Consider the following 26,007-nt stretch of genomic DNA (forward strand, 5'->3'; position numbering starts at 1 on the left):
CCAAAAATCTAAATCAAACAATTTCTGACACCATATAAAAAGTTCAAGAATGTTGCATAGCTAAAAGCAGCAATTTCAGGCATCCTGAAGCCAGAATGTTTTGTCTATTTTATAGATAACAGTGTGTACATAAACATAAACAATGTGCCATAACCTGACAGAAAACACATGAGCACATCTATTTGAGATTACTAAACAATTTTACAACAGTCTGAAGGAAATGTGTGATGATTTAGGCAGGTTTGAAGAAGCAAACATGTCTTAACTGATGACTGTATTTGGGATAAGGGGAAAATTGGGTTCATCTGATTTTTGTCCAAACAATAATTTTAAGGCAATTTCTGTGACTGAGAATTACCAGCCATTCTTCACATTTCAGAGTAATGCAGACAAAGATGCTGTATGTACTCCTTAAAAGCTGTGAAGAGTTGCTGACCTGTCACTGTTGATTCTGTTTTATCAACATGCCAAGTGCAAATGCAGAGTACTGAAGCACTGCCCTAGGGTGCCTCTGCCCCTTTCCCCTCTTTCAGTTTTCAAGATGGCAGCCCTCAAATGCACATGCCATTACATTCCTCCACAAAACGAATGACTGACTCACTCACTCTTGCCAGTTAGTAATCATTAGCCTGATATAAGATCCCTAACCATTATATGCACTGTAGCCTTACTGGCAGTATCATTAGTCTCAACCTCGAGAGAAAGCATTTATGAGACTGCATGAAAAAAGACATTACACATTTCTCACATGCAAAAGCAGTTTGAAAAGGATATGAATGTATCAAAATTTTAATAGCTATTCGCCTAAGAAGATTAAAAGGACTTATCATGTACAACGACGGTGTGGCACTAAAGCGGAAGATTGTTTTCCCTTTGTTGAGCACTATAAATGTCTGCAAAGAGAAAAACGAGGGGCAGGGGAAAAGACAGAAAGGTAGACAAAAGACACACACAGAACACGAGAAAAAGAGAGGCTTAGGTTAGTTTCATATTAAAAAACTTATTACTCACTGTTTAAACATTTTAAACTAAATGATCTATCTAATTACCCAATTATCTATTATCTACTATTTCATGGAGTAGTTGTTACAGTTGCCATTCTCACTTGGTGAAAACAAAACTTATGAGTAAAATTCACAGCAAGCAGACAACATGCACAGAAAAGACTCATACATAGCTTCTAGAAACACATTTAAATCGTCAAGGGTTCCTGATAAAGGGCTGGATCCCATTTTATTCTAAAAACACCCAATAACTGCAATTAAATGACACCTACGCATGAGTAATGGCCACGTATGTGCTACTGGACTTTGATAGCATGAGAAAAGGCAATTTTCATCACAAATCAGCAAACACTCAACAGCTTTATATAGCTTTATAGCTTTTCTTAGGATTGCTTGACAGCTGCCGAGTTTCAAGTTCATGAACAGTCAATCAGAACATATCCTAGAATCAGGCTGAACAACATCCTTTTAAAAATGATTGCCTCTAACACATAAATGGTTAAGAAAATAATACAGAGGAGGTTTATCAGATGGCTCAAAAACAGCTTGTCCTCATGGACTTTATGTAAAATGGGTAGTGTTTTATTTTGTCTATTTCTTAAGTCATGACAACAAACAAATGACAGTTTCTTAACCAGCTGCCTTAACTAGCCAGTAATAGCTGTTTAAATGCTTGTTTGTGCCATTTTTTCTGCTTTATTCTTCTTTGTAAGCCTGCTGTTAATATGATCTACATAGCTAGATTATTTAGTTTCTCCTCTCTTGACACCACCTAATTTTACACAGAGCAGAGATTCCTTAGGGATTGAAAAGAGGAAAATTATTACAGAAAGGAAGACCGGGACGCAGTCCTTGTACTCGCAGGTTTCTAGGATAGGATAAGCAAAGACATAAACCACACCAGTAGACTTAAACATTACTTATCAAAGGCTTAACATACACAGATTGGATTTTAAAGATGTTAAATATATAGTACAACAAAATCACAGGTGGATGGATGGATAGGCAGATAGACAGAAAGAAGACAGCACTGACAGTTTGATTAATTATAAAAATGTCCCAGATATGCAAATGTCAATAGCAGATGACTTGATCCAGCGAGAGGAAAATGATAAATCAAACGATACACGCAGCTAATTTGACTAATTTGAGTATTTTACTAATTTGAGTATTAGTATAGTACTCCAATGTGTTACTGTTAAGTTGCGTCGCATGAGCTTTCATGTTGCAGACTGTGATTCCTTCAAGGGAGGTTAGTACAGTTAATAATACCCCTCCATGTGCTACACATTTGAGACAGCTGGGTGATTTAGCACGGTTTATTGATTAATGCACATCAGTGTTTCTAGAGCCTTATGCAGATGTGGCCTGTTGTTTTGTTGAGACCCCAATCTTCCTTCATGGTGCTGGGTACGCTTTAATATAATCTTCATGCTGTAGATGGCTAAAACAATCCTGAACCAGAGTTAGGCGACAAGGCCAAAAGTAACATCAGGATACTTCAGGGAAGTTTTTTACAATACATAATGTGTCATGATATTTTTTCAGACATCTGATAAGCTAAAACAGACAAAGTGGTGCCACATTTTAAGAATACCATCAAAAATGTGAATCCACTTATTTGTATTCATCATTTCACACTTAGAAAAGCATATTGTGACTTAATTTTTCACAATAACGATACATAATGTCATATTGCTCAGCTCTTTTGTGAACTACACAAAAATAATGTAATCCAACTGAACAGGGGTGAAATGTGCTGCATTTATGACGCGTTGAGGCGTTTAAGTAAAATCTATCCAAAGGGATTTAAGTTACACCACCAGAATGTCCCACACAGACAGCACCAACGTTATACTACAGAACTAACAGAGGGTGAACACTGAAGCCGCTGACAGTTCATATGCAGCTATGAGCTGCACTCTAGGTTGAAAGGATAAGGGAGAAACAGGTTTACATGACAGTTAAACAATCTCTTTTAGAAAGCGTGCTGCACTGAACACACGTTTAAAAGACGCATTGGTCATGCTAATTCCCGGTTTCTCAACAGTAAGGGACCGGGTGTAGTAGTACTCGATAACAGCACACGAAGCTATGCATCGTTTTGGCTGCGCGATTACACAAGACACTCAGAGCCAGTCTAGCTAGCTAGTTAACCTAAATATGGCTTTAATGATGGCTTGATAATATAAAGAACGCGGCGTTACACTTAGACGTATTAAGGACTCGGTTTAGTTCTCGTATTTCTCCCGGACAGAACTTACAGGCTGAACCAGCCCTCTCTCTCCACCTACACGCTACCGGTTTTGAATTCCCTCAGGTGAAGGGAGAGGGGACAGACGTGCCCAGAACGTGGAGGCGGCGGATATCAGGGGGAGGCCGATGTCAGGGGACGTGACACAAGTTAGCTGGCTAAGCTAACAACGGGAAAAATGGATTATTGAGTGAAAACAGGTTGTTATGGTACATGCTAGCTTGCCACTCGATTTATTTGAGATTCGCTTGATATTACACCAACCTGCTTCAAACACAACAACGAAAATATAATTAACTTACCTTCCATTTTAACCTAACCTTACTTTGCTAGGATAACCTAAGCCGCGCTGGTTGAATTTACAAGGAGCTAAGCTAGGTTAGCATTAGCGTTCCCTGACGTTAGTGATGCTAACATAGCTCACGTAAACGACATATTCCTTCCTCACAAAAAGTGTGACAACGACAAAGACATGAACATGACGCAAAGCGGTAAGGGCTTCTTCCTCAGCCGTAACGGTTCGGCTAACCGTTAAAAAGTTTCAGTTGAATTTGAACTGAGAGTCTGAGCGCGCGCGCTGCCCGGGCTGCGACAGTAAAAACTCTGCATGTAAAAACTCATTTAGCCGCATCAACAAACTGAAATAACATCAGAAACCATCTCTGCTGAGGAAACACGTTTCAACTGCAGCTTACCAACTAGCGCTACCTTCTAGTCTGACCACTGTCATTAATAATTGCACCGCTAGTTTAGCACAGTACAGACCATGTCCTCTGGGAGCTACAGCGGACACATTCTAAAAAGTCAAAACAGGGTATTTCAGAAAGTGGTGGGAACATGCCCAGCATAGATGAAGCTTACGCAGACAGCCAAAGTGAAAATCTGCGACTTTCACATCTCAGCTCTGCTGGTGTTTAAGAAACAAAGGGAGCCATTTTATGTCTTGAGTATTTAACAGCTTAACAGCTCCCACTGCTTTTACGATGCAGGCCATGGAGGATTCAAACCAGGCAAGAGGTGCTCTCCACCCTGGCGGCAGATATAGCCTCATAATTGTTTAAATAAAACATGACGGCTGCCATCAAAGTTTAATGGGGCGCTATGCGCATTTGCAGAAGTGATATGCAATCCTGCACTTTTCACTGTCCTCAGTCCAGCTGTGCAAGAGAGCTTTCTTCAGCACCACGGACAGCAACCGCCAATGCACAAGCAGATGTGCTTAATCATACACGATACAACACACACACACACACGCACACACACACACACACACACACACACACACACACACATATCTATCTATCTATCTATCTATCTATCTATCTATACATATATGTAAAACACAAACCAACAATTACTTTTAGAACATTCCATGCTTTGTTAGTGTATTTTGTATGTAGTAAGCAGTTTGTACTCTAAGTACAAGCATAAATATGCAGCCACACTGTACTTCACAGAGAAATGTCCAAAAGTCAAATTCTACCCTTAATTTACAAAAATGGCCATTAAGTACAAGCAATTATTTTAAAGGAGGTTTTACATAAAGTAAGACAATCCACTTACTTAAATAAGTCAAAGGAAAAAAGCAAAGTTTCCAAATTCCAAAGCGGCCAAAGACAGGAGTTGTAACTGATAATTTTCTTCATTGTAGAACTGGCTGAAAGGTGGCCATTTAGGAACATTCAAGGCCTTCAGCCTGACTGTGAGTGACTTTTGCTGACATCAAGATGCACATGAAGGACACTATGTTTGCTGACTGAATCTCACTGTTGACAAAGTGTTAAGTTTTGTTCCTGAACCTATCCAAGTTTGCATTGTAATAGATTTGATTTGTAAAGATGAATCAGCAATCGTATGTGTAGACTGTCTAATTTACATAAAGGTTAACTGGTTTGAGAAGACTATGTTAGAAGGGGAAAGATACTTTCATGTGTTTTCACCTCACCACTTTCTCTTGTTTAGCCTGCTAATTTTCTTTAAGCATTCTCATACTTAAGCCTTTGCACAAGAGATTAAGTGTGTTTATATTAACATGATAACCTGTTGAGATTTTTCTTTATTTTTATCCATTCTTTCAATTTTTCATGTTCCTGTAATAAAATTTTTTCTTATTAAGTTTTACAGTCTATTTGACTGAAATCATGTGTGTGGTTTTGAGGTAAGATGAATGACAGAAATTAAAAATAGATTTTTTAATACATTTCTAATTTAATTTAATTTTTAATACTAATCTTAGTCATGCTGTGGTAAATTACACAACCAAAAAAAATTGCAAATCAAACCTAAGAAGCTGCTGGCCTTCTCAGAACAATGGACTGACCACCCGGAGTCCGGATCTCAACATCACCGAATGTGCTTGAGATTGCTTCAATCGTGAGAGTAGAAATTGCCACAAACTTCTAAGACTGAACTTTGGAAGCGTGATAAAATATCCCTGCAGATTTGTTTGAAACTGAAAGCAAGTCTTCTGAATATTACAGAGGCTGTGATAAAGGCAATATGTGAACAGACTAAATACAAAACAACAAAAAAAAAATTATGTATTTAGTTGCTGAGGCTTTTATGTAATGTTCTGTGAAATATATGTTTTTTGCTTTTTTCCTGTGCGCACTTTGTTTCTGAAATGATCTATTCTTCAGAAACGGACTGACTCATTCCAAAGGGGCAAACGGCAGTGAAAGGCCTAGTTTACTTGAGGTTCGTTTGACTGGCACTGGCATGTTAAGGAAATAGGTTAGGAAAGTGCAGTTCAGTAAATATCACTGAAAGTGTGACCGAAAACTGAGGGAGGCGCAAGCTATTTGGGTCAGACTGAATCAGGCCACCATGCTGTCTGCATGCTGAAACAACCTCTAAAATCAACATATAACATCACGAAAGGGTGTGGAAAAGTGTGAGAATGCATGTAAAAAGTTGTGTTAGATTAGACAAGATCAATGCTCATTTTCTATGATGATATGCTTACAGCAGGAAATGGACGAAAGAGGTCAGAAAGGCAAACTCCAGCACCAACACACTGCTTTCAGTCAGCCAGAGAAACATGAGAGGCAATTATGTGGTCCATGCATTTATGTCTACACACATATGCGCAGAAACCCACTCATCCTGAGTCTTTCAAACACACACACACACATATGTGCGTGCGCACACACATAAACTGAATAAGTGCATGTAGGTTTCCTCTTTGTAATGCATGGCTGACTACACAGCTACTGAAAATTTCATAATTCAGAGTGGAACAGCAGAGACAGAGAGAGAATAAGAGGGAGAGAGAGAACAGAGAGCAGTGAGCAAGAAAAAGACAGGGAGGGAGGAAAGAATTAGAGACAGAAAAAAGGAACAGAAGGGAAAGGCAAAGTCGTAAACAAAACAGGAGGGGTAGGAAAGATTTCTGGATGGAGACAAAGGCTGCAATGGTAAAACAGTACCAACCAGAGGTGCTATATCTGCCAACGCATAGCTCAACCAGTATGAAAGGGTAGATGACGATGATGATGATATAATGATAATACCAATTTCTGCTAGAACCACAACATCATTTCTTTGTTGCATCTAGCTAATGGTGCCACACATTTGTTTTTTTCTTTACTTCTTTTGCAGCTTTACAGTAAATAACTCCAAAGTCTAACAATGAATAATAACACAAGTGCCAGTTAATCTGCCAGCTATATTTTAGCCTGTTTAGTCTGCTATATTTTAGCCTGAATGAAACCAATGCGAGGTGTCCTAGCTGTGCCTATACTCCTCTCTCTCAAGTATTGCCATGAGTTAATTAGCATATTTGTGACATCATCACGTCATACTTGCATTCTGCCTACTGTCAGATGATGTCAGCCCTTCACATCTGGTTGCTCCTCTGCTGCTCTCTCCGCTCACATATAGTGTATTTTAATGCAGCTGAACTCAAATATACGTGATCTCATATTCATATGTTCCTGTTTTTACTGTCAGACAACAGGACGAGTATTAAATAGTGACTGAAATGGGGCCCATTAAGACCACATGTTAACCAGCAGTCACTTCCAAGCCATTTTCAAGCTGCTGATCTGCACTGCTAAAATTCAGATTTTATAACTGCGATGCCATCCAATAAAATCACCACACACATAATTGAAAGACAATGGCTGTGCTGTGGTTTCAGCTACATTTGTGTGAATATATTTAGCAAATTGATCGCTCAGAGAAAAAGTTAGAAGCGTCATATCTTTCTTATTTTTTCTCTCACACACTGCACAGCCTCCGTCTGGGTTACAGTGATAAGACCAAAACAAAACCAAAAATGAAACTGTTTAAATTAAAATAAAGGAGGAGCAAACAGTGCAGAGTGGTGATTGGTTCTCGGCAACACTGAGTCAGATTAGCACCTCCAAGCCTGAATCCATGGTCCTAGCCTGCAAAAGGATGGCATGCCCACTGCAGGTAAGGGGAAAGGACCTGCCCCAGGTGGAGGAGTTTAAGTATCTCGGGGTCTTGTTCACGAGTGATGGAAGAGGGATCGTGAGACTGAGTGCAGGCTGGGACAGGCAGGAGCAGTAATGCAGTCACTGTACCGGACTGTAGTGGTGAAGAGGGAGCTGAGCCATAAGGCAAAGCTCTCTTTTTACCAGTTGGTCTACATCCCAACCCTCACCTATGGTCATGAGCTGTGGGTAATGACAGTAAGAATGAGATCGCAAATACAAGCAATGGAAACAAGCTTTCTTCGCAGGGTGGTGGGCTACACTCTACTTGATAAGGTGAGGAGCTTGGTCATCCGGGAGGAGCTCAGAGTAGAGGCACTACTCCTCCACATTGAGAGGAGCCAGCTGAGGTAGTTCGGGCATCTGATCTAGATGCCCCTCTGGACGCCTCCCGGTGGGGGTGTACGAGACACGGCCTACCGAAATAAGACCCCAGGGTTGTCCTAGGACTCGCTGGAGGTATTATGTCTCCAAGTTGGCTTGGGTGTAGCTTGGTGTCCCCAGGAATGAGCTGGAGGAAGTTGCAAGGGATAGGGGCGTCTGGGATTCTCTGCTGTCCCGACTGGTACCATGACCCTATCTGAACTAAGCGGTTGATGATTATGATTATGATTTCTTTCAGATTTCTCTGTCTGTGCAAGTATGAGAGACTGTGGTACCCAAAATAAGCAAGCAGCGTTGATGTGAGATGGCACCAAGACACTTTTGGAGTGGCAGTGAAACCAAACATGAAATAAAGGATTTAAATATTCTTCATCTTCTAAATGATATATGTTCATATTTTCAGGTAAAGTTGTGCATGTTTTAAAAAATAGCCGTGACATGAAGTTTTACGTTATGATTATGTCACATCTTCTTCTGTGAGTTTCTTGGCTGGTTGCAAAGCAGAAATCTGATGACTGCCTGACTCATGTAGATAGACCCAGAGTTTCCCCATTATCTGATTACTTAAGTGCATGTAAATGTGTTGATCAGATTACTGGCAAAATTTTCTGCAGTTGTCAGATTATTAACTGCATGTAAACACTCTCACTGTTTGCACATAGGCAGTTCATTCCCATCTATGTTAGCTGCAGTGCGGACTGAATGTGCAGAGAGACGCAGAGAGAGGTGTGGCTCTCACTTGTGGGCCAGTACTGCCTACTCTCTTCTAACGTAAGTAGTTTGTCCCAAAAAGTTGCCAGATTTGTCGCTAGTTTTAAAAAAAACAACAACAACAACAAAAAAAAACTGCTGGTCTGAAAGGTCGCTAAATTTGGCAACAATGCCAAGTTTGATAATATTGGGGTATATCATCTATTTTACAACTTTGAACTGGGCTCAGTCAATCAGTTTTTAGGACTGGAACTACACACACACACACACACACACACAAATTATCTAAGCTGCTTGGGGGGTGCTGGAGCCTACTGCAGCAGTCATTGGCAGAAGGCAGGAAACACCCTGGTCCATCACAAGGTGGATAGCATCCATCTTTCTATAATTATTATTACAATAGGAGCACGCAGCATATCACACTACTAAAAACCAAACAGTATTTTAGAAACATACTGTATAATACATTTATAAAAAAGCATACAGCTAGCTCACAGAAAGAAAAAACGGATGATCAATAAAAGACATGATGGGGGCAAAGGGTCAGGCATTTTTTACAGCACTCTGAAGGTCATGAGGACTAATGCATTATGTCTGACAAGTGTTTCCTCTCTGAACTGATTTTAATACCAAATTAAGACTCAGAGTAATATGGAGAAAACCTTACTCTTTTCCTGCTGCCATCAAAGGTCATAAAATAATGTGTAGTTACAGCTACATTATGCAAGATCTTAGATGTTAAGATCTAATTTCCAAGTGTAGGCTGCTATAAGCATTTCTGTTGAGTTTCATCTGTTGCAACTTGTGCTTGACATGTAAGACAAATGAGCAACACAGCACACAGTGGGGGGGGACAAAGGTCGAAATGAGGAAAGGAGAGAGGAAGAGGGAGTGGAAGGGTGACACAAGGAGAGCGACACAAAGGAGCAGAAAGAAATCAGGGTAGAGCAAGAGGGAAAGAGAAAAAGAAGGCAAACAGATTACAGAAGCGTAGCAGGTCAGATAAACAACAATATTAAACAGTGAGGCTGTGGAGTACATTGTAATTACTTGTTATACAGTTATGCATCAGATACAACAAAATCAAGAAAACACTGAAATACTATTGTTTAATGATGCCTTTTCAAACTGTTAAGCTCACTTCTTTTCATTACTGTCTATGAGGAAACATGTGCTATAACTGAAAAGCACTCCTTTAGCCTGCGAAACGCCAGCGCCATCTGTAATCTACAGCTCACCAATCAAATATCAAAAACGCCTTCTCTATAGTCACCGACATAGACAAAAAAGCTGGCTCTGGCTGTTTTTGTTGAACACTCAGAGCCATACAACACAAAGATTACCACAACCTGAATGTGAAAACGCTAGTTTTATTTTTTATGAATGATTATCTACTTGTCAAATCTGTTAGCCTGCCTCCTAAGAAGTGCATCCTGCTTTTTTCATCAGAAAATGCAGTGCATTTATAAAGCCATCATCTGAACATCTTCTAAGAAAACAAAACACATACTGTAAAACCTTATCACAGCGCAGCAGTGCTGATACAAATTAGAGAGCTCATATCACCATTTAGAAATAACTGTGGTGGCTGCGTGTGTCTTCTAGGAGAGATTTTAAAGGTTTTTCTAGTTTTAAAAGCTCTAAATGACCTCAAAGCAGAGTGTCTGTCTGTTTATATTAATCTTAGATCTACAGATACTGGCCTTCTTCCTAAAATACAGAAAACTTGGAGTGGACTTTTCCAGTTATGATGTTTCTGTTTGTATTTATCTTTTTATATAATTGACACATTAATACACGAATACATTAATACTCCTAACCTTCATTTGTTTTTGGTTATTTTAGTAACAGAACGTTTTATAATATGCATTTTGCATCATCTTAGGGACATTTATGTGTTGTGTCTTAATTCATTTTTATATGATCACTTTCCAACTTCTCTTCTTACTTTCGCTGCTTTTCATTGCCTCATTTGAAAACCAGTCTGGGTTAAAATACTCCTAATAACTTCAGTGTGAATGGACAGAGCTAAACTGCTGTAGGGTGAACAAGTGGATATATGTAAATAATTTGTTTTTTCATGGCATCACAAAAGTGAATCAACTGGGGAATAACTGGGGAATGAGCAGTTATAAATCCTACTCAACACACTCTTTTATTTAAAAAAAATGAGGAAAATTAGTTTTTCGTTTTATGGGCCCTTTAAATGCAAATTAAATTGATCTTTTAGAGAAATACAAACAGTGACATTGATGCTGATGGAAAATGGAACGTGACTTCATGAAGCTGCTCGAGAGAATGCCAAATGTGCATAAGGCTGCATTAAAGCAAGGGGGGCTGTTCCTCTAAAAGAGGGTAAAGGTTTGATTTGTTCAACACTTTTTGGTCTTTACATAATTCCATATGTGTTATTTCAGAGTTCTGATGTCTTCACTATTACTGGAAAATTGGGAAACCATTAAAAAACAGAAAAACATCTGCATGAGCAGTTGTGTTCAAACTTGGTGAAACTGTAAATCCAGCTGCAGTGATGTTCTTCAGCATGTTTACAGCAGGATGCAGAAAGCTGTTTCTGACACTCAGAGAGATGTGGTTTCCTCAGGCCTGCACAAAATTGGAAACCTGCTCACTGCTTTAGTGCATTTCAGGAACTTGGTAATGGTTGCATCAGAGAAACACTTGGGCCTTCACACTTCCACCACTCTGTACTGTATTGCTCCCCCATTCAGCATGGAGAGAGAGAGAAAGGAGGAGGACAGAAGGGAGCAATGGAAAGCAAGATGGGCTGTAAAAAGAGACTTCCTGAATGAGGGGAATCATGATGAGTTGAAAAGAGAGAATTGAGTACAAAGAGGAAAATGTTAGAGCCCTGTGGCCATTTTCCTGCACTTGTGTAATATTGATGTACATTTCTGAACAAATCATCTATATTCAAAAACAAGCACAGCTTTTATAAGCTTACTAACCTGTTTTCTGACAGTGTATCTGCCTAATATGTCCATCATCCACACATCCCTAAGATTATACTCTTACTCACAACTTCTGTGTACAAACTCAAACCTATATCCATCACCTATAACCTTCATCCACACGTACCTAAGATTATACTCTTACTCGCAACTTCTGTGTACAAACTCAAACCTAGAACCCCAATTCCAATGAAGTTGGGACATTGTGTTAAACATAAATAAAAACAGAATACGATGATTTGCAAATCCTTTTATAACCTATATTCAATTAAATACACTACAAAGACAAGATATTTAATGTTCAAATGGACAAACTTTATTGTTTTTTGCAAATATTCATTCATTTTGAATTTGATGCCTGCAACACGTTCCAAAGAAGTTGGGACAGGGGCAACAAAAGACTGGGAAAGTTGAGGAATGCTCTAAAAACACCTGTTTGGAACATTCCACAGGTGAACAGGTTAATTGGAAACAGGTGAGTGTCATGATTGGGTATAAAGGGAGCATCCCTGAAAGGCTCAGTCGTTCACATGCAAGGAAATGAACAACTGCGTGAGCAAACAGTCCAACAGTTTAAGAACAATGTTTCTCAATGTGCAATTGCAAGGAATTTATGGAATTCCGTCCATAATATCATAAAAAGATTCAGAGAATCTGGAGAAATCTCTGCAAGTAAGCGGCAAGGCAGAAAACCAACACTGAATGCCCGTGACCTTCGATCCCTCAGGCAGCACTGCATTAAAATCCGACATCGTTCTGTAACGGATATTACCACATGGGCTCAGGAACACTTCAGAAAACCATTGTCAGTGAACACAGTTCGTCGCTCCATCTATAAGTGCAAGTTAAAACTCTGCCATGCAAAGCGAAAGCCATATATCAACAACACCCAGAAATGCCCTCGGCTTCTCTGGGCCCAAGCTCATCTGAGATGGACTGACGCAAAGTGGAAAAGTGTCCTGTGGTCTGACGAGTCCACATTTCAGATTGTTTTTGGAAATCATGGACGTCGTGTCCTCCAGGCCAAAGAGGCAAAGGACTGTCTGGATTGTTATCAGCGCAAAGTTCAAAAGCCAGCATCTCTGATGGTATGGGGGTGTGTTAGTGCCCATGCCATGGGTAACTTGCACATCTGTGAAGGCACCATTAATGCTGAAAGGTACATACAGGTTTTGGAGCAACATATGCTGCCATCAAACCAACGTCTTTTTCAGGGACGTCAAGACAATGCCAAGCCACATTCTGCACGTGTTACAACAGCATGGCTTCGTGGTAAAAGAGTGCGGGTACTAGACTGGCCTGCCTGCAGTCCAGACCTGTCTCCCATTGAAAATGCATGGCGCATTGTGAAGCGTAAAATACGACAACGGAGACCCCGGACTGTTGAGCAACTGAAGTTGTGCATTAAGCAAGAATGGGAAAGAATTCCACCTACAAAGCTTCGACAATTAGTGTCCTCAGTTCCCAAAAGCTTATTGAGTGTTGTTAAAAGGAAAGGTGATGTAACAGAGTGCTAAACATGTCCCTGTCCCAACTTCTTTGGAACGTGTTGCAGACATCAAATTCAAAATGAGTGAATATTTGCAAAAAACAATAAAGTTTATCCGTTTGAACATTAAATATCTTGTCTTTTTAGTGTATTCAATTGAATATAGGTTGAGAAGGATTTGCAAATCATCGTATTCTGGTTTTATTTATGTTTTACACAACGTCCCAACATCATTGGAATTGGGGTTGTATATCCATCACCTATAACCTTCATCCATACATCCCTAAGATTACACTCTTACTTCTGTGTACAAACTAAAACCTATATCCATCACCTATAATCATCATCTATACATCCCCAAGATTATACTCTTACTCAAAACTTCTGTGTACAAACTCAAACCCCAAAATTCCAGGTTGTAGAAAAAAGACAATTTTAAAAAGAAATGCAATGTTAGCAGCTTTTAGACCTTTTTGAGTTTTTTGAGTTACTGTATTTTTGCAATGCTATTTAAGTCCCACAGAATGCAGTGTAAAATATTGAAAACATCTGTATGATATTAAAATTAAGTGTTATATTACACATTCAACAAGATTTAAATAAAAAGGAGATCTAAAAATGATAAAATCCTGCTTAGAAGACACTGATCAAGCCCATCTCCAAACTGCCTGGGTGTGGTCTTAAAATTTTAATGAGCTGATTGACAGCCCTCTGTCCGACACTCCCATCTTACACAGATCTCTTTTCAAATGCACACCATAGGCAAAATGCTGGCAATGCCAGTTGTATAACAAGAGACAGACAGACAGACAAGGCAGCTTGCCAACTCAATTATGATTGCTGGTTGTTAGCTGTCACTTACTACTTGTGTTTAAAGCTGTTTGATTGTTGAGGGACGTTGTGTAAAACATAAATAAAACCAGAATACGATGATTTGCAAATCCTTCTCAACCTATATTCAATTGAATACACTACAAAGACAAGATATTTAATGTTCAAACTGACAAACTTTATTGTTTTTTGCAAATATTCACTCATTTTGAATTAGAATTTTTATTTATGTTTTACACAACGTCCCAACTTCATTGGAATTAGGGTTGTAAACCGTATGAAGGTTTCCTCAAGATTAGTTTACATCAAAAGAAAAAGTGTTCTGGAAAAATGAATATGACATTTTTTGGACATACACATGTTATTAATAGAGGATACTTTGTATATTGCCTCCCCCATAAGAAAACAACAATCTCCAGAACAGTAACTTTACAGTAGAGGGCGAAAACATTCTTTACTTATAATGTATGTTAACATAAAGAGATTTTATTCAAATTTTGGAGCATTTGTATTGGTCCAATCATAATGAAATTCACATAAAGTAAAGAACAGCTGCTGAGCTTAAATTACGCATAAAACGAAAAATTGCAAAAAGTGTAGATACTTGTTTCTTTGAACAACGACTATATGTATGTTACAGGCTCAGAAGACCAAGATTAATCTTGTAAAAAATTGTGAAAGACTAAGACATAAATATAAAATAAATAAATTACACACTTAGGTTTCCTGGGGCTTAAAAAGAAATGACATAATCAGTTACATTGTTAATTATGTGGTGAATTATGCTACATTTAAATCCAGTGAGTGCACTTATGCTTTTTTTCAGTTAATTTCAGGAAATGACCAAATGTAAGATGGGCGAAATGTATTTAGAAATCTTTCTGTAAATTAAAACTGTACAGAGAATTCTTTTGACAGAATCTATTTTGATGAATTATGGGTGAGAGTTGATTAATATCATTTTTTACCACCAGTAATATCAGTGCAAGGTGAAATTATGAGTGATAGAGAGAGGAAAGAAGGAGTGAGTAAGCCAGAGATTAAAGGTAGTGAGTGAAAAAAACAGCACATACGCAAAAGTCATTGGGCAGGACAATAGCATCTGCATCATATATCATCAACAGATATGCTAGCATGCTAGGGTGACTGCAGTGCCCGTACATCCTATAGAAGTGATAAACTCAAACATGGTTTTTCAGCTCTTATTATCGCAACTGTAAGCAGTGACCTTTTTAGCACCCATTTGAAACAACAATGAATCAGTGAATCAGACGCTTGATTAACTGAAACAGATATAAATAGAAAAAGCCAAATTTTCCATCACTATTGTGTAACACCCTGCCCCCCAAGGCCCACTTCAGCCAAGCCTAGGCCTGGCAAAGTGCTGCGTCATCAGGGACACTGAAGACATTCAAAGAGCCACTGCTCTCTGAGGAATTATATGGCAGCAGCAGGGCGGAGTCCACTCTCGGTCACTTTCTCCCTCTTCTCTGTTTCCTCTATTCATCCATCTCATTTCTCCATCCCCCACCAAACCACATTGTTCATCTGCACTGAGACCAGAAGCTGCGGCTGGATCAGCTGCTCCTGCAGCCAGGCTAATTGCTCCTGACAGTGTAATGGCCCTGGTCTGTGGCTAAAAGGTTGTAAAAGCTGATGGCCAGAATTCCTCTGCTGGACCTCCTCCTCAAAAAAAAAAAATACAACAGTCCTAAAAGCAGGGAGTCACATTTCAATGCTGCAAAAAAATTTCAGTGTGTGGAAACTAGAAGACAATGAAAGACTACTACTACTGACTGCTACTACAACTACAGTAACATATCAGATGAAATGTGATGATCAATGCCAGAATGCAGCTTCGCTCCTCAAAGACAATACGAGCGTAGAGGGGAAAGAAGTCAACATGGACAAGATTCACAATGCATTTATGAATTAACCGAACACTTATTCTGTATGGATGCATTTAGATACCAGTTCATTAAGACGTGTCTGTCACAGCAAAGATGGCACTATTACTTGTGAAGAAGTGATGGGTAAAGCTCAGTTTGAATGACAGGCCATTACACAGCTATAAAAAACAAAAATCTGTCTCTTTTTGATTAATATCTTTATATGATATCACTTAAGATGTTTTTTATCAATATTCAAGCATGAAAATAGCATAACACACCAAAAAAAAAAACATTTTTGTATGAAGCAAACTAATGAAACAAAAGAACAGTGAGGGGTGACAGACAGAAACCAAAACTGCAGTGCATGCTGTGTAGCTCCGCCCCAGAGTGACAACATTTATATTAATACTGTGCATATCCGCTATTCATTAAATATTCAATTAAATTATTAATTATTAATTATTATTAATTATTTAACTATTTTAAATAGAATTAAATACATTTTTAAGTTGAAGTGTGAGAATTGAGAACTGGTGATCATATCTGTCAGTACCTAAAGCTAAAATCTAAAATATAAATAAAAACTATATTGATATACCAATAATAATTGATAACAGGCTTATCAGAATTTTTAAACACCTAAAATTGGTATCGGTATCAGCTACAAAATTCTCAAGGGCCATAATTGTGACACTTATCATGACACCAATAACATATCCTCATATCGCCCACCCTTAGTTTTGAGTACCTCTCACCTTTGTATAGACCTCTTACCTGTATAGATGCTCACCTTGAGCATCTATACAGGTAATATCCCCCTTATAGATTTCCTTGATTTTTGTCTTGTTTTCATACTGACTGTAGACAAAAACATGCCCCAATACTAATGCCCCAATTTGTAATGATGGGGAGTGATGTTGCAGACGCATACGCTGAGATACGTGAGTTTTATTTTGGGCAAATCCAGGGTCATAGTCAAAACGGTCCAGGTTCAAACAGCCAATACGGAAATCAGGAGGGACAGACATGACAAAATGAACAAAACCTCAAACAAGAACCAAACACCACGAGAATACAATACAATACATCCAACACATCAAACACGATCAAACATCAAACAATCAGCATATTCAAACAGACAAACAAAGACCAGCAACCAGACAGGGGAAACACAGGGCATAAACACATGAGGGTAAACGAGGGACAGGTGGTAACACAGGTGGAGACAATCAGGGGTGGAGTCAGACGACAAGGGGGCAGGACTATGAAGAAATCAAAATAAAAGCACAGTACAGAACTAAAAGGTAAACACAACACAAGCACACGGACATGACTGGGAGGGGCCGATCATGACACAATTAAAAACTGCATTCAAAACGCAATAGATTTTTAATCAGCATTTCATATTGTACTGCAGTAGGAAAGTCCTGTTAAACAGGACTAATTATGCTTTATTTTTAATGAAACATGCAGTCGGTCAGCGTTCTTTTAGCACAGACGATCCAGCATGTTCAGAAAAGCATACTGTTCATCACTATAACAATATCGTTAACAATAAAACACTGTCACATTGCCCACCTGTAAATGATGTATGTTAAATGAGTCAATTTAGCTCAAATGGCCTTCAATTTTACTGAATCACTGTGCTCTTTTCTCTAATGCTAATGGAGGCCGGTCCAGCAAAGTTGCCAAACATGGCAGCTCGCAGCACACGTCCACCAGAGCTTTTTCGCCTGCGCTTTCTCTCTACAGAGGGTTTCACTGGGAGATGGTATTCTCCTTCTTTTGCACTGAGCAGAGGAGTTATGTAACACACAGGCAGCGCACATGGCCTGAGAGCGAGAGAGAGAGGGAGAGGCGGAGAATGGAGAGAGTGCGAAGGAGAGGGAGGGAGGGAGGGAGGGAAGGAGAGAGGGAGGGAGCACAGGAGAAAGAGAGAGTGAGCACAGGAGAAAGAGAGAGGAACGCAGAGAGGAGCACAGGCACACATTAACAAGCATTACCACACACACAAACACACAAGAGGATGCATTATTTAGCCCAGGCCAGAGCGGCAAATACAGTGTGGCCTCACTTGTGCACTTAGCACCAAGCCACAGCCCTCTTAAGCACAGTGAGAAAGGACAGCAGCATCCACCTCAGAACAACAATCCACCCCTGAGAACGCGGCCAGTCATTAGAGCTATATATGAATCCAGAGGAGCTAAACCATAAACACAACACTATTAGAGATTTTACTACAGTGCACTGCTAAAAATATTAATGGTGAAGAGCTCAGCTCAACAAACTGAATCTAATCTAATTCTCATATTGTTTAATCCAGGCTATATTCCATTCGAACAATAATGATCAAAGCAGACAAGGTCATAGTGTGACTGTTATAATGACTACGACTGTCATTATTATATGATTGAACTCGATAACACAGTTTAAAGAAATAATCGCTTAAAATATCCCTTTCCAATGAATCTGTAGTAAATAATTGCTAATTTACATGACGATAATGCATATTTCAGAGGTCAGAATAGAGATGGGCGATATAATACATCTTCAGGATAAAACATATTTATCAAGACATTTGTTTTTTTTAAATATATAGTCATATGCAAAAGTTTGAAAGCAACAACCATGTACGTTTTGATTTTCTAAGTGAAAATAACACATCCTCTACAGATAACACAATTTTTACACAATTTCTGTTTCTTGAGTTAAACATATTGGAAAGATAAAAACATAACTTTTGCACATGCCACATTTAGCGGATGTGTTAACTTTTTAATCTTATAAAATCAACACAAATGTGACCAGGGGTGTCCAAACTTTTGTACAGTGAGTTTTACATACTGCACTACAGTAAATCCAGTTAAACAGAATTATTTATGCTGTATTTGAAATGAACCATGCATTGTTTAGTATTCTTAAAAGTAATGATGGTACCCAAAGTTTACTCTGAAAAGCATACTGTGATGTCTTTTATCACGATAATGACAAATAACGTGATATCGCCCGCCTCTGGGTCACAGTCTGATGGATACACCTACCGCACTTTTTGCCATATAGTTTAATCAAGTAGTTAAGTAGTAGTTAAGTTTCATAAAGTATTTTAAAGTCTTTATTTATCTTCTTACAGCAAAGTATTTTGTATTGTGTATAGTTTGTTAAAGGTCCACATTTACCGTGTGGCCTTTATCCCTCTGTGGCCTCTGATTACTTGATTAATCATCATAATAATCGCCATGGGCATCCAAACTTTGCACAATGATTGTTCATCACTGTTTAACATACTGCACTACAGTAAATCCAGGTAAACAGGATTATTCATGTTGTATTTGTAACAAATCATATAATTGTTTAGTATTTTGAAAAGTAATGACAATACTCAAAATTTATTTTGAAAAGCATATTAAAAAGCACATAATTTATCACAATAATGACAAAATATCATAAAATTGCCCACACTTAGGCCAGAGTCTAATGGACATTCCTATTTCTATGCACAGAGTATTTTATATTGTGTATGGCTTCTTAAAAGTCCATATTTACTTTGTGGCCTTTATCACTCTGTGGCCTCTGATTACTTGATTAATCACCGAAATAATCAGCAGATGCTAATAGAATCAATAGTGAGAGCCATAATAATAACAGGCCTGTAACGCTGCTCTGCTCCTTTAAAAGGCATTGATGCGTTACTCTTCCTCTTCACTCAGTGCTTTTCTGACAGATTACTGCTGGAACAATTAGAAAAGTCTGTCAGCTGGAACAACAGGACTTCAACAGTCTCTGACCTTCTCCCCAAAGCCTCAGAGACAACAGCACACAATGGAAGCACCCCCAAACAGTACAGCCAGCCCCCTACAGACTGCCCACTTAAAATGACCACCAACAGAACAAGCTATGCATGCTTCAGGATGCAGTCTTGGGTTTTCAAAAGACTAAATCAGATTTTAAGACATTTCTCTCTTTTGACAGCAATCAGGGTACATAATTGAATATCACATCTTATTGCTCAGACCCAAGCTAGACAATAAATGGGGACTGGAAGCATATAAAGACTCTCCATTCTCGACCGAATTAAGCTACACTGCTGCTGGTGCTCAACCAACATCTAATATCTGTGTATGTGTATTTATTCTTTCTAATTTTACATCCTGGATAACTGTAATTTATAAAAACTCAAATCCAGACAACTTAGTGCTATTGTAATTATGTTAAATGGAAGACAATACCCAAAACACAAGGCGGTTCACAGAGTAGGAAAATGTGCACTGATGAAAATGATAAATTAGACTAAAGTATTCTAACACTGCTTTGGTGATTCTCATCAGAACATCTGTAAAATGAGAACAATGTAATGGCTCTGATATATCCACTACCACTATCTCCTTCCCTACCACAACCACAAACTGCTGAGCCTGTAGCCGGATCGCTTGGCATAATGTAGAAAAACACCATTACAATACAGAGCTTCCACATCTCAAACCTTCCAAACATCATCTGGGCTTGCTGTGAAATTCTGGTGTAGCAAAATTCTTTTTGTTTAGTGTTAAAAAAATCAGCTCAAAAAGAGAAACAAATCAACAGCGTCATTATATCATTTTACACTGACTGTTTTAGAAATGTCAGTAAACAAGCAATTGCTCATCTCTGATGTTAGATTCAGTTACACTAAAATGCGTGTTCTTCATAGAGGATGTGTACTCGTCTTCACCCAAGTCATCTGACTGACTTTAAAAGCTCAGCTGATCTTCAGATTGTTGGATAATGTGATGTATATGTTCTAGATAGAACCTCGTTGAAAGGGGTTCTAAGTAACACCAAAAAGGTTTCTGCCTTTTTTGGTGCTACATAGAACCATTTTAAAAAGGTTCTCCATCAAGCTGAAGAACAAGTTCACCATGCAAAGACTCTTTTAGATATGTAAGTGGTTCTTTGAGTGTTCATGCTTCCATGTAGAACCATTCTCTTTACTAAAGAACCCTTGAGGAACCATCGTTTTTAAGAGTGTAGGATTACAATAACAAATTAGAAGAATTTTGTTACAGGAAAACTTTGTGGATTCTCCACTACAGCATATATTCTACTACCATCAAACAAAAACTTTCAGGTGATGAAACTGAAGAAGGAACAATCCTCCAGCTCAGAAGCTGTCCACTGCTGGCTGCTGAAATTCAAAATCCTACAGGATTGCAAGGCAAACAAAACAGCTCAAGAGCATGACCACTCACTTTCTTATTCACGTAGAAAGGATCGAGGTCCTCCAGTGGTGTCGCCACCATTCCTGAAGGTGTGTCACCGTAGATGAATGGCAAGCTTTTGCCCGCCTCCAGGTCACTGTTGGGCTTGGGCTTGTTCTCGTCGTCATCGTCGCGGTAACTGCTGTCTGGCTTAGGCGGAGGCTTGGCTTTCTCCTCGGCGATGCGCTTCTCGATGTTAGCCAGAGATTCCCGGGTAAAGTATTTGAAGCTGTCAGGTCCTGGCGGTGCGAGCAGGGGTGCAGCCATGTTTTCATCCTGCAGCGACTGCTTCTTTAGTTATATACCATCCAGGGCAGCCAGCACTGTGACAGGACAAGCAGAAGAATGCCAGGTCAGTGAAGTCAGCAAAACTGAACAGATTATGAACAGGTATGCAGAACAGACACTTAAAGGAACACTCCAGCTGTGTTCAACCAAATCCCTATTTGCTGTGCCTGTAGCATACAATCAATTACCACAGACAACAAGTATGAAAAAGAACCGAAAAGTTTGAAAAGAACAATGACAACACTTAGAACAGAAGTCAATGGGAAGATGCGAAAGCAAGTTGAAAAGTTCCAGAGTCACTGCCGGTGTAACAGAAATAGTTTACGCCGTCAGAAGTTGATGGATTAAGCATTTCTGAGTTCTAGAATTGCTGTTACACTGTCAACCACTGAACAGATGAACAGGACTGTATATTTACTTTTACTAAACTAATTCAGTAGCACAAAGGAACATTTTACAGCAGGGAGAGTTCTTTATAAACATTATTTTTATTTTGCCACTTAACTACTGCTATGGTCATTTAAAAGGGAAATCTTTTAGCCATTGTGAGCTAAATCAGTAGTTAAGCTAATACTAGAGGAACAGTTTAATGCCAGATAAAGGGCAGTTGTTGTTTTTTACACAAAGTAAGTTATTTTCTGCTCAGTGAATGATGCACAAACGCTTTAGCTTGTTGGGGTAATAATGATAACAGAGAAATATCTTGTCCAAATACAGGAGACCTCTCAGTCACATCTGTGCACGTGTGTTCAGTAGTAGCCAATAAAATAATACACAACAGTAAGACAATGTCCGTCTTTTGTGTCATCAAGTTAGCCCTTTATTAGATACCTTGTGCTGATCTTTCAACTGGGCACCTTTTTTTTTTCTTTTTTTTTTTTTTTACACCTACTAATCACTGGCTAAAATACCCAAAAGCACACACAACTATACAAATGTGAATTATTTTCTACGGGGGAACTTTCAGTATTTACAGTATTGTAATGTTGCAAATGCTTGCATACATTAAAAATGAATGTCACCCTCAATGTATTTCCCAGTCAAAATAAAGTTTGATTGACTGATTGATTGACCGATTAGAGATATCCTGAAATTTTAATTCCTGGCCAAAACCAAAACCAAAACTTAGGACAATCCTGGTTGAAACCAAACGGCAAAAGAAACTGCCATTTTTCTAATTTCCATTTTGTGTTTTTTAATAAATGTAATAAACATAAATCTACATGGTAAGTTTACATAAAGAGAAAAATTCCAGCTTGGCAACAGAGATCAGGTGGTCATTCAAATGCAATGAATTCCATTCTTTTTAGTTACCATTTACACTTTAGCACTGTTGTTTGTCATTGTTTTTCTACTTTCAAAATTTTAGCTACAAATATCTTTGTTGCGCTATCAGGGACTTTAGGTTTTGCTGTGTTCTGCATATCGAGAGGGATGTTGTGTTTTCAAGCAGAATCAAACCTGTAGTGGAGAAGTTCTTGAGTGCTCTATTTCCTCTTGATACTTGGGATGAACTGTGACTATTAATCACTTGTCTAGCATTAGTAATATCCTGTTATATTCCACAAACAGTGGAATCTTTCCAGTCTTTCAATCAATGCTTTTCATTCTAATTATTTGTCATGTGTTAGACTTTAACACTGAGCTGTTGTCCTATCTTTTGCTTTTTTTGGCCTTAATCTTTAATTCATCTATTATTGTTACACAGGTTCTCCTTCTGGACACATTACTGAACGTGCACAATACAGTGGGGCAAAAAAGTATTTCATCAGCCACTGATTGTGCAAGTTCTCCTACTGAGAAAGATGAGAGAGGTCTGTAATTTTCAACATAGGTACACTTCAACTATGAGAGAAAAAATCCAGGAAATCACATTGTAGGATTTTTAAAGAATTTATTTGTAAATTATGGTGGAAAATAAGTATTTGGTCACCCACAAACAAGCAAGATTTCTGGCTCTCACAGACCTGTAACTTCTTCTTTAAGAAGCTCTTCTGTCCTCCACTCTTTACCTGTATTAATGGCACCTGTTTGACCTCGTTGTCTGTATAAAAGACACCTGTCCACAGTCTCAAACAGTCAGACTCCAAACTCAACCATGGTCAAGACCAAAGAGCTGTCAAAGGATACCAGGAAGAAAATTGTAGACCTGCACCAGGCTGGGAAGAATGACTCTACAATAGGCAAGCAGGTTGGTGTGAATAAATCAACTGTGGGAGCAATTATAAGAAAATGGAAGACATACAAGACCATTGATAATCTCCCTCGATCTGGGGCCCCACGCAAGATCTCATCCCGTGGGGTCAAAATGATCATGAGAACGGTGAGCAAAAATCCCAGAACTACACAGAGGGACCTGATGAATGACCTGCAGAGAGCTGGGACCAAAGTAACAAAGGTTACCATCAGTAACACACTACGCCAAGAGGGACTCAAATCCTGCAGTGCCAGGCGTGTCCCCCTGCTTAAGCCAGTACATGCCCAGGCCCGTCTGAAGTTTGCCAGAGAGCATATGGATGATCCAGAAGAGGATTGGGAGAATATCATGTGGTCAGATGAAACCAAAATAGAACTTTTTGGTAAAAACTCAACTTGTTGTTTTTGGAGGAAGAAGAATGCTGAGTTGCATCCCAAGAACACCAAACCTACTGTGAAGTATGGGGGTGGAAACATCATGCTTTGGAGCTGTTTTTCTGCAAAGGGGACAGGATGACTGATCCGTGTTAAGAGAAGAATGAATGGGGCCATGTATCGTGAGATTTTAAGCAAAAGCCTTCTTCCATCAGTGAGAGCATTGAAGATGGAACGTGGCTGGGTCTTCCAGCATGACAATGATCCCAAACACACCGCTCAGGCAACGAAGGAGTGGCTCCGTAAAAAGCATTTCAAGGTCCTGGAGTGGCCTAGCCAGTCTCCAGACCTCAACCCCATAGAAAATTTCATGTTGCCCAGCGACAGCCCCAAAACATCACTGCTCTAGAGGAGATCTGCAGGAGGAATGGGCCAAAATACCAGCTACAGTGTGTGCAAACCTGGTGAAAACAGGAAACATTTGACCTCTGTCATTGCCAACAAAGGTTATGTTACAAAGTTTTGAGTTGAACTTTTGTTATTGACCAAATACTTATTTTCCACCATAATTTACAAATAAATTCTTTAAAAATCCTACAATGTGATTTCCTGGATTTTTTTTCTCATTTTGTCTCTCATAGTTGAAGTGTACCTATGATGAAAACTACAGACCTCTCTCATCTTTCTAAGTAGGAGAACTTGCACAATCAGTGGCTGACTAAATGCTTTTTTGCCCCACTGTACGTAGTTAAGAAAGTAGAAGGTTTAGTGAAGAATCATTCAGCAAGGTACGATACATTGATACAGCTGAGACGAAGGGACAACTGAGCAGGACCAGACAAAAAACTGTTTTAAGGGTAGACATCAAACACTCACACACTCACAAGCCTCCACAAAACTAAAAATATCAGCTTACAGTTCCAACAACACATTGTTGCTAAATTTAGAGCGAGTTAAAAAGGGCCCAGCACTAGATCCTGTATGACTCACACATTTATATGGGAGATGAAAAATAGCCACAGTTATGAAGGCCTGCAGGTGGAAACAACAACTCCCATGAACATTAAGCTACATTCTGATACTCAACTCGACACTTTCAGTTTACTTCTCCCCTGTAGAAATAAAACATCAGTGGTCACTAAAGGTCTGTGGGAATTTACACTCAGTAGTAATAGTGCATTGAATTGAGTTGATATTACATCCACATACTGTTGTTTTTCGGCTTACTTTTAGAAGTAATGGTGTTCATGTATACATACACAAACACACACACACACACACATTTTCTAAGCCTCGTCTCCCTCAGGGTCACGAGGGGTGCTGGATCCTATCCCAGCGGTCACTGGGTGGAAGGCAGGATGTGTTTGTGTATATCAATACGTTATTTACTTTATGTACTTTATTTGTGGAAAATAATGTACATTTTTGAATCAAGTAAATCCAATGCAATTACTGTAACAGACAAAGACCAAAGTACAGGATGCTGAAGTATGTGCTTCTGTCCTAATAAACAGTAATAAAAGGCTGGTGAGATGACGAGAGGACACGCCTTTTGTCACTGAAGCAGTGTGCAGGGTACTGAGGGGTGGGGGATGGAGAGGAAGTAGAGGATGGTAAACCACGCTATCCACACAACCCTGTGTGTGCTGCATTTCCTGCTGATTCATAAATCAGCCGGCATTTGACAGGCACTTACAAGCCAGACGCTTAAACAAGCAGGCCAGCCCTGACATTACTGCATACCAATCATGAGCACATGAGCTTCGTTCCATCAACATCCAAACCACCACTCACTGAGCACCAAAACAAAGCTGTTTCTAATGGTGTTACAGTTTGAATGCCATTAGAATAACAGGACAGTACTCTAAACTGGTACAAATAAAGGTTATCCAATGGTTTTCGGCCTGAACATACATATTT

The 26,007-nt window shown here is 39.1% G+C and overlaps 1 protein-coding gene across 7 annotated transcripts in view; it reads right to left on the minus strand.

Annotated features, from left to right (window-relative positions):
• The window catches only part of scn8aa (sodium channel, voltage gated, type VIII, alpha subunit a), a 74,057-nt gene that overhangs the window by 43,886 nt on the left and 4,164 nt on the right, over positions 1–26,007 (minus strand). For 5 of the 7 annotated variants that reach the window (XM_017707628.2, XM_037541315.1, XM_017707637.2 and 2 more), the window contains 2 exons: positions 21,220–21,551; positions 775–893 (listed from right to left, as the gene is read on the minus strand). In XM_017707628.2, the coding sequence (XP_017563117.1) occupies positions 775–893; positions 21,220–21,495 (395 nt within the window). In that variant the 5' untranslated portion in view covers positions 21,496–21,551. Of the gene's footprint in view, positions 1–774; positions 894–21,219; positions 21,552–26,007 lie in introns of those variants that run through there. The other 2 variants (XM_037541316.1, XM_017707644.2) reach the window with 1 other exon arrangement.

Source organism: Pygocentrus nattereri, chromosome 9 (assembly GCF_015220715.1).
Source record: "Pygocentrus nattereri isolate fPygNat1 chromosome 9, fPygNat1.pri, whole genome shotgun sequence".
In the NCBI taxonomy this organism is placed as follows: domain Eukaryota; kingdom Metazoa; phylum Chordata; class Actinopteri; order Characiformes; family Serrasalmidae; genus Pygocentrus; species Pygocentrus nattereri.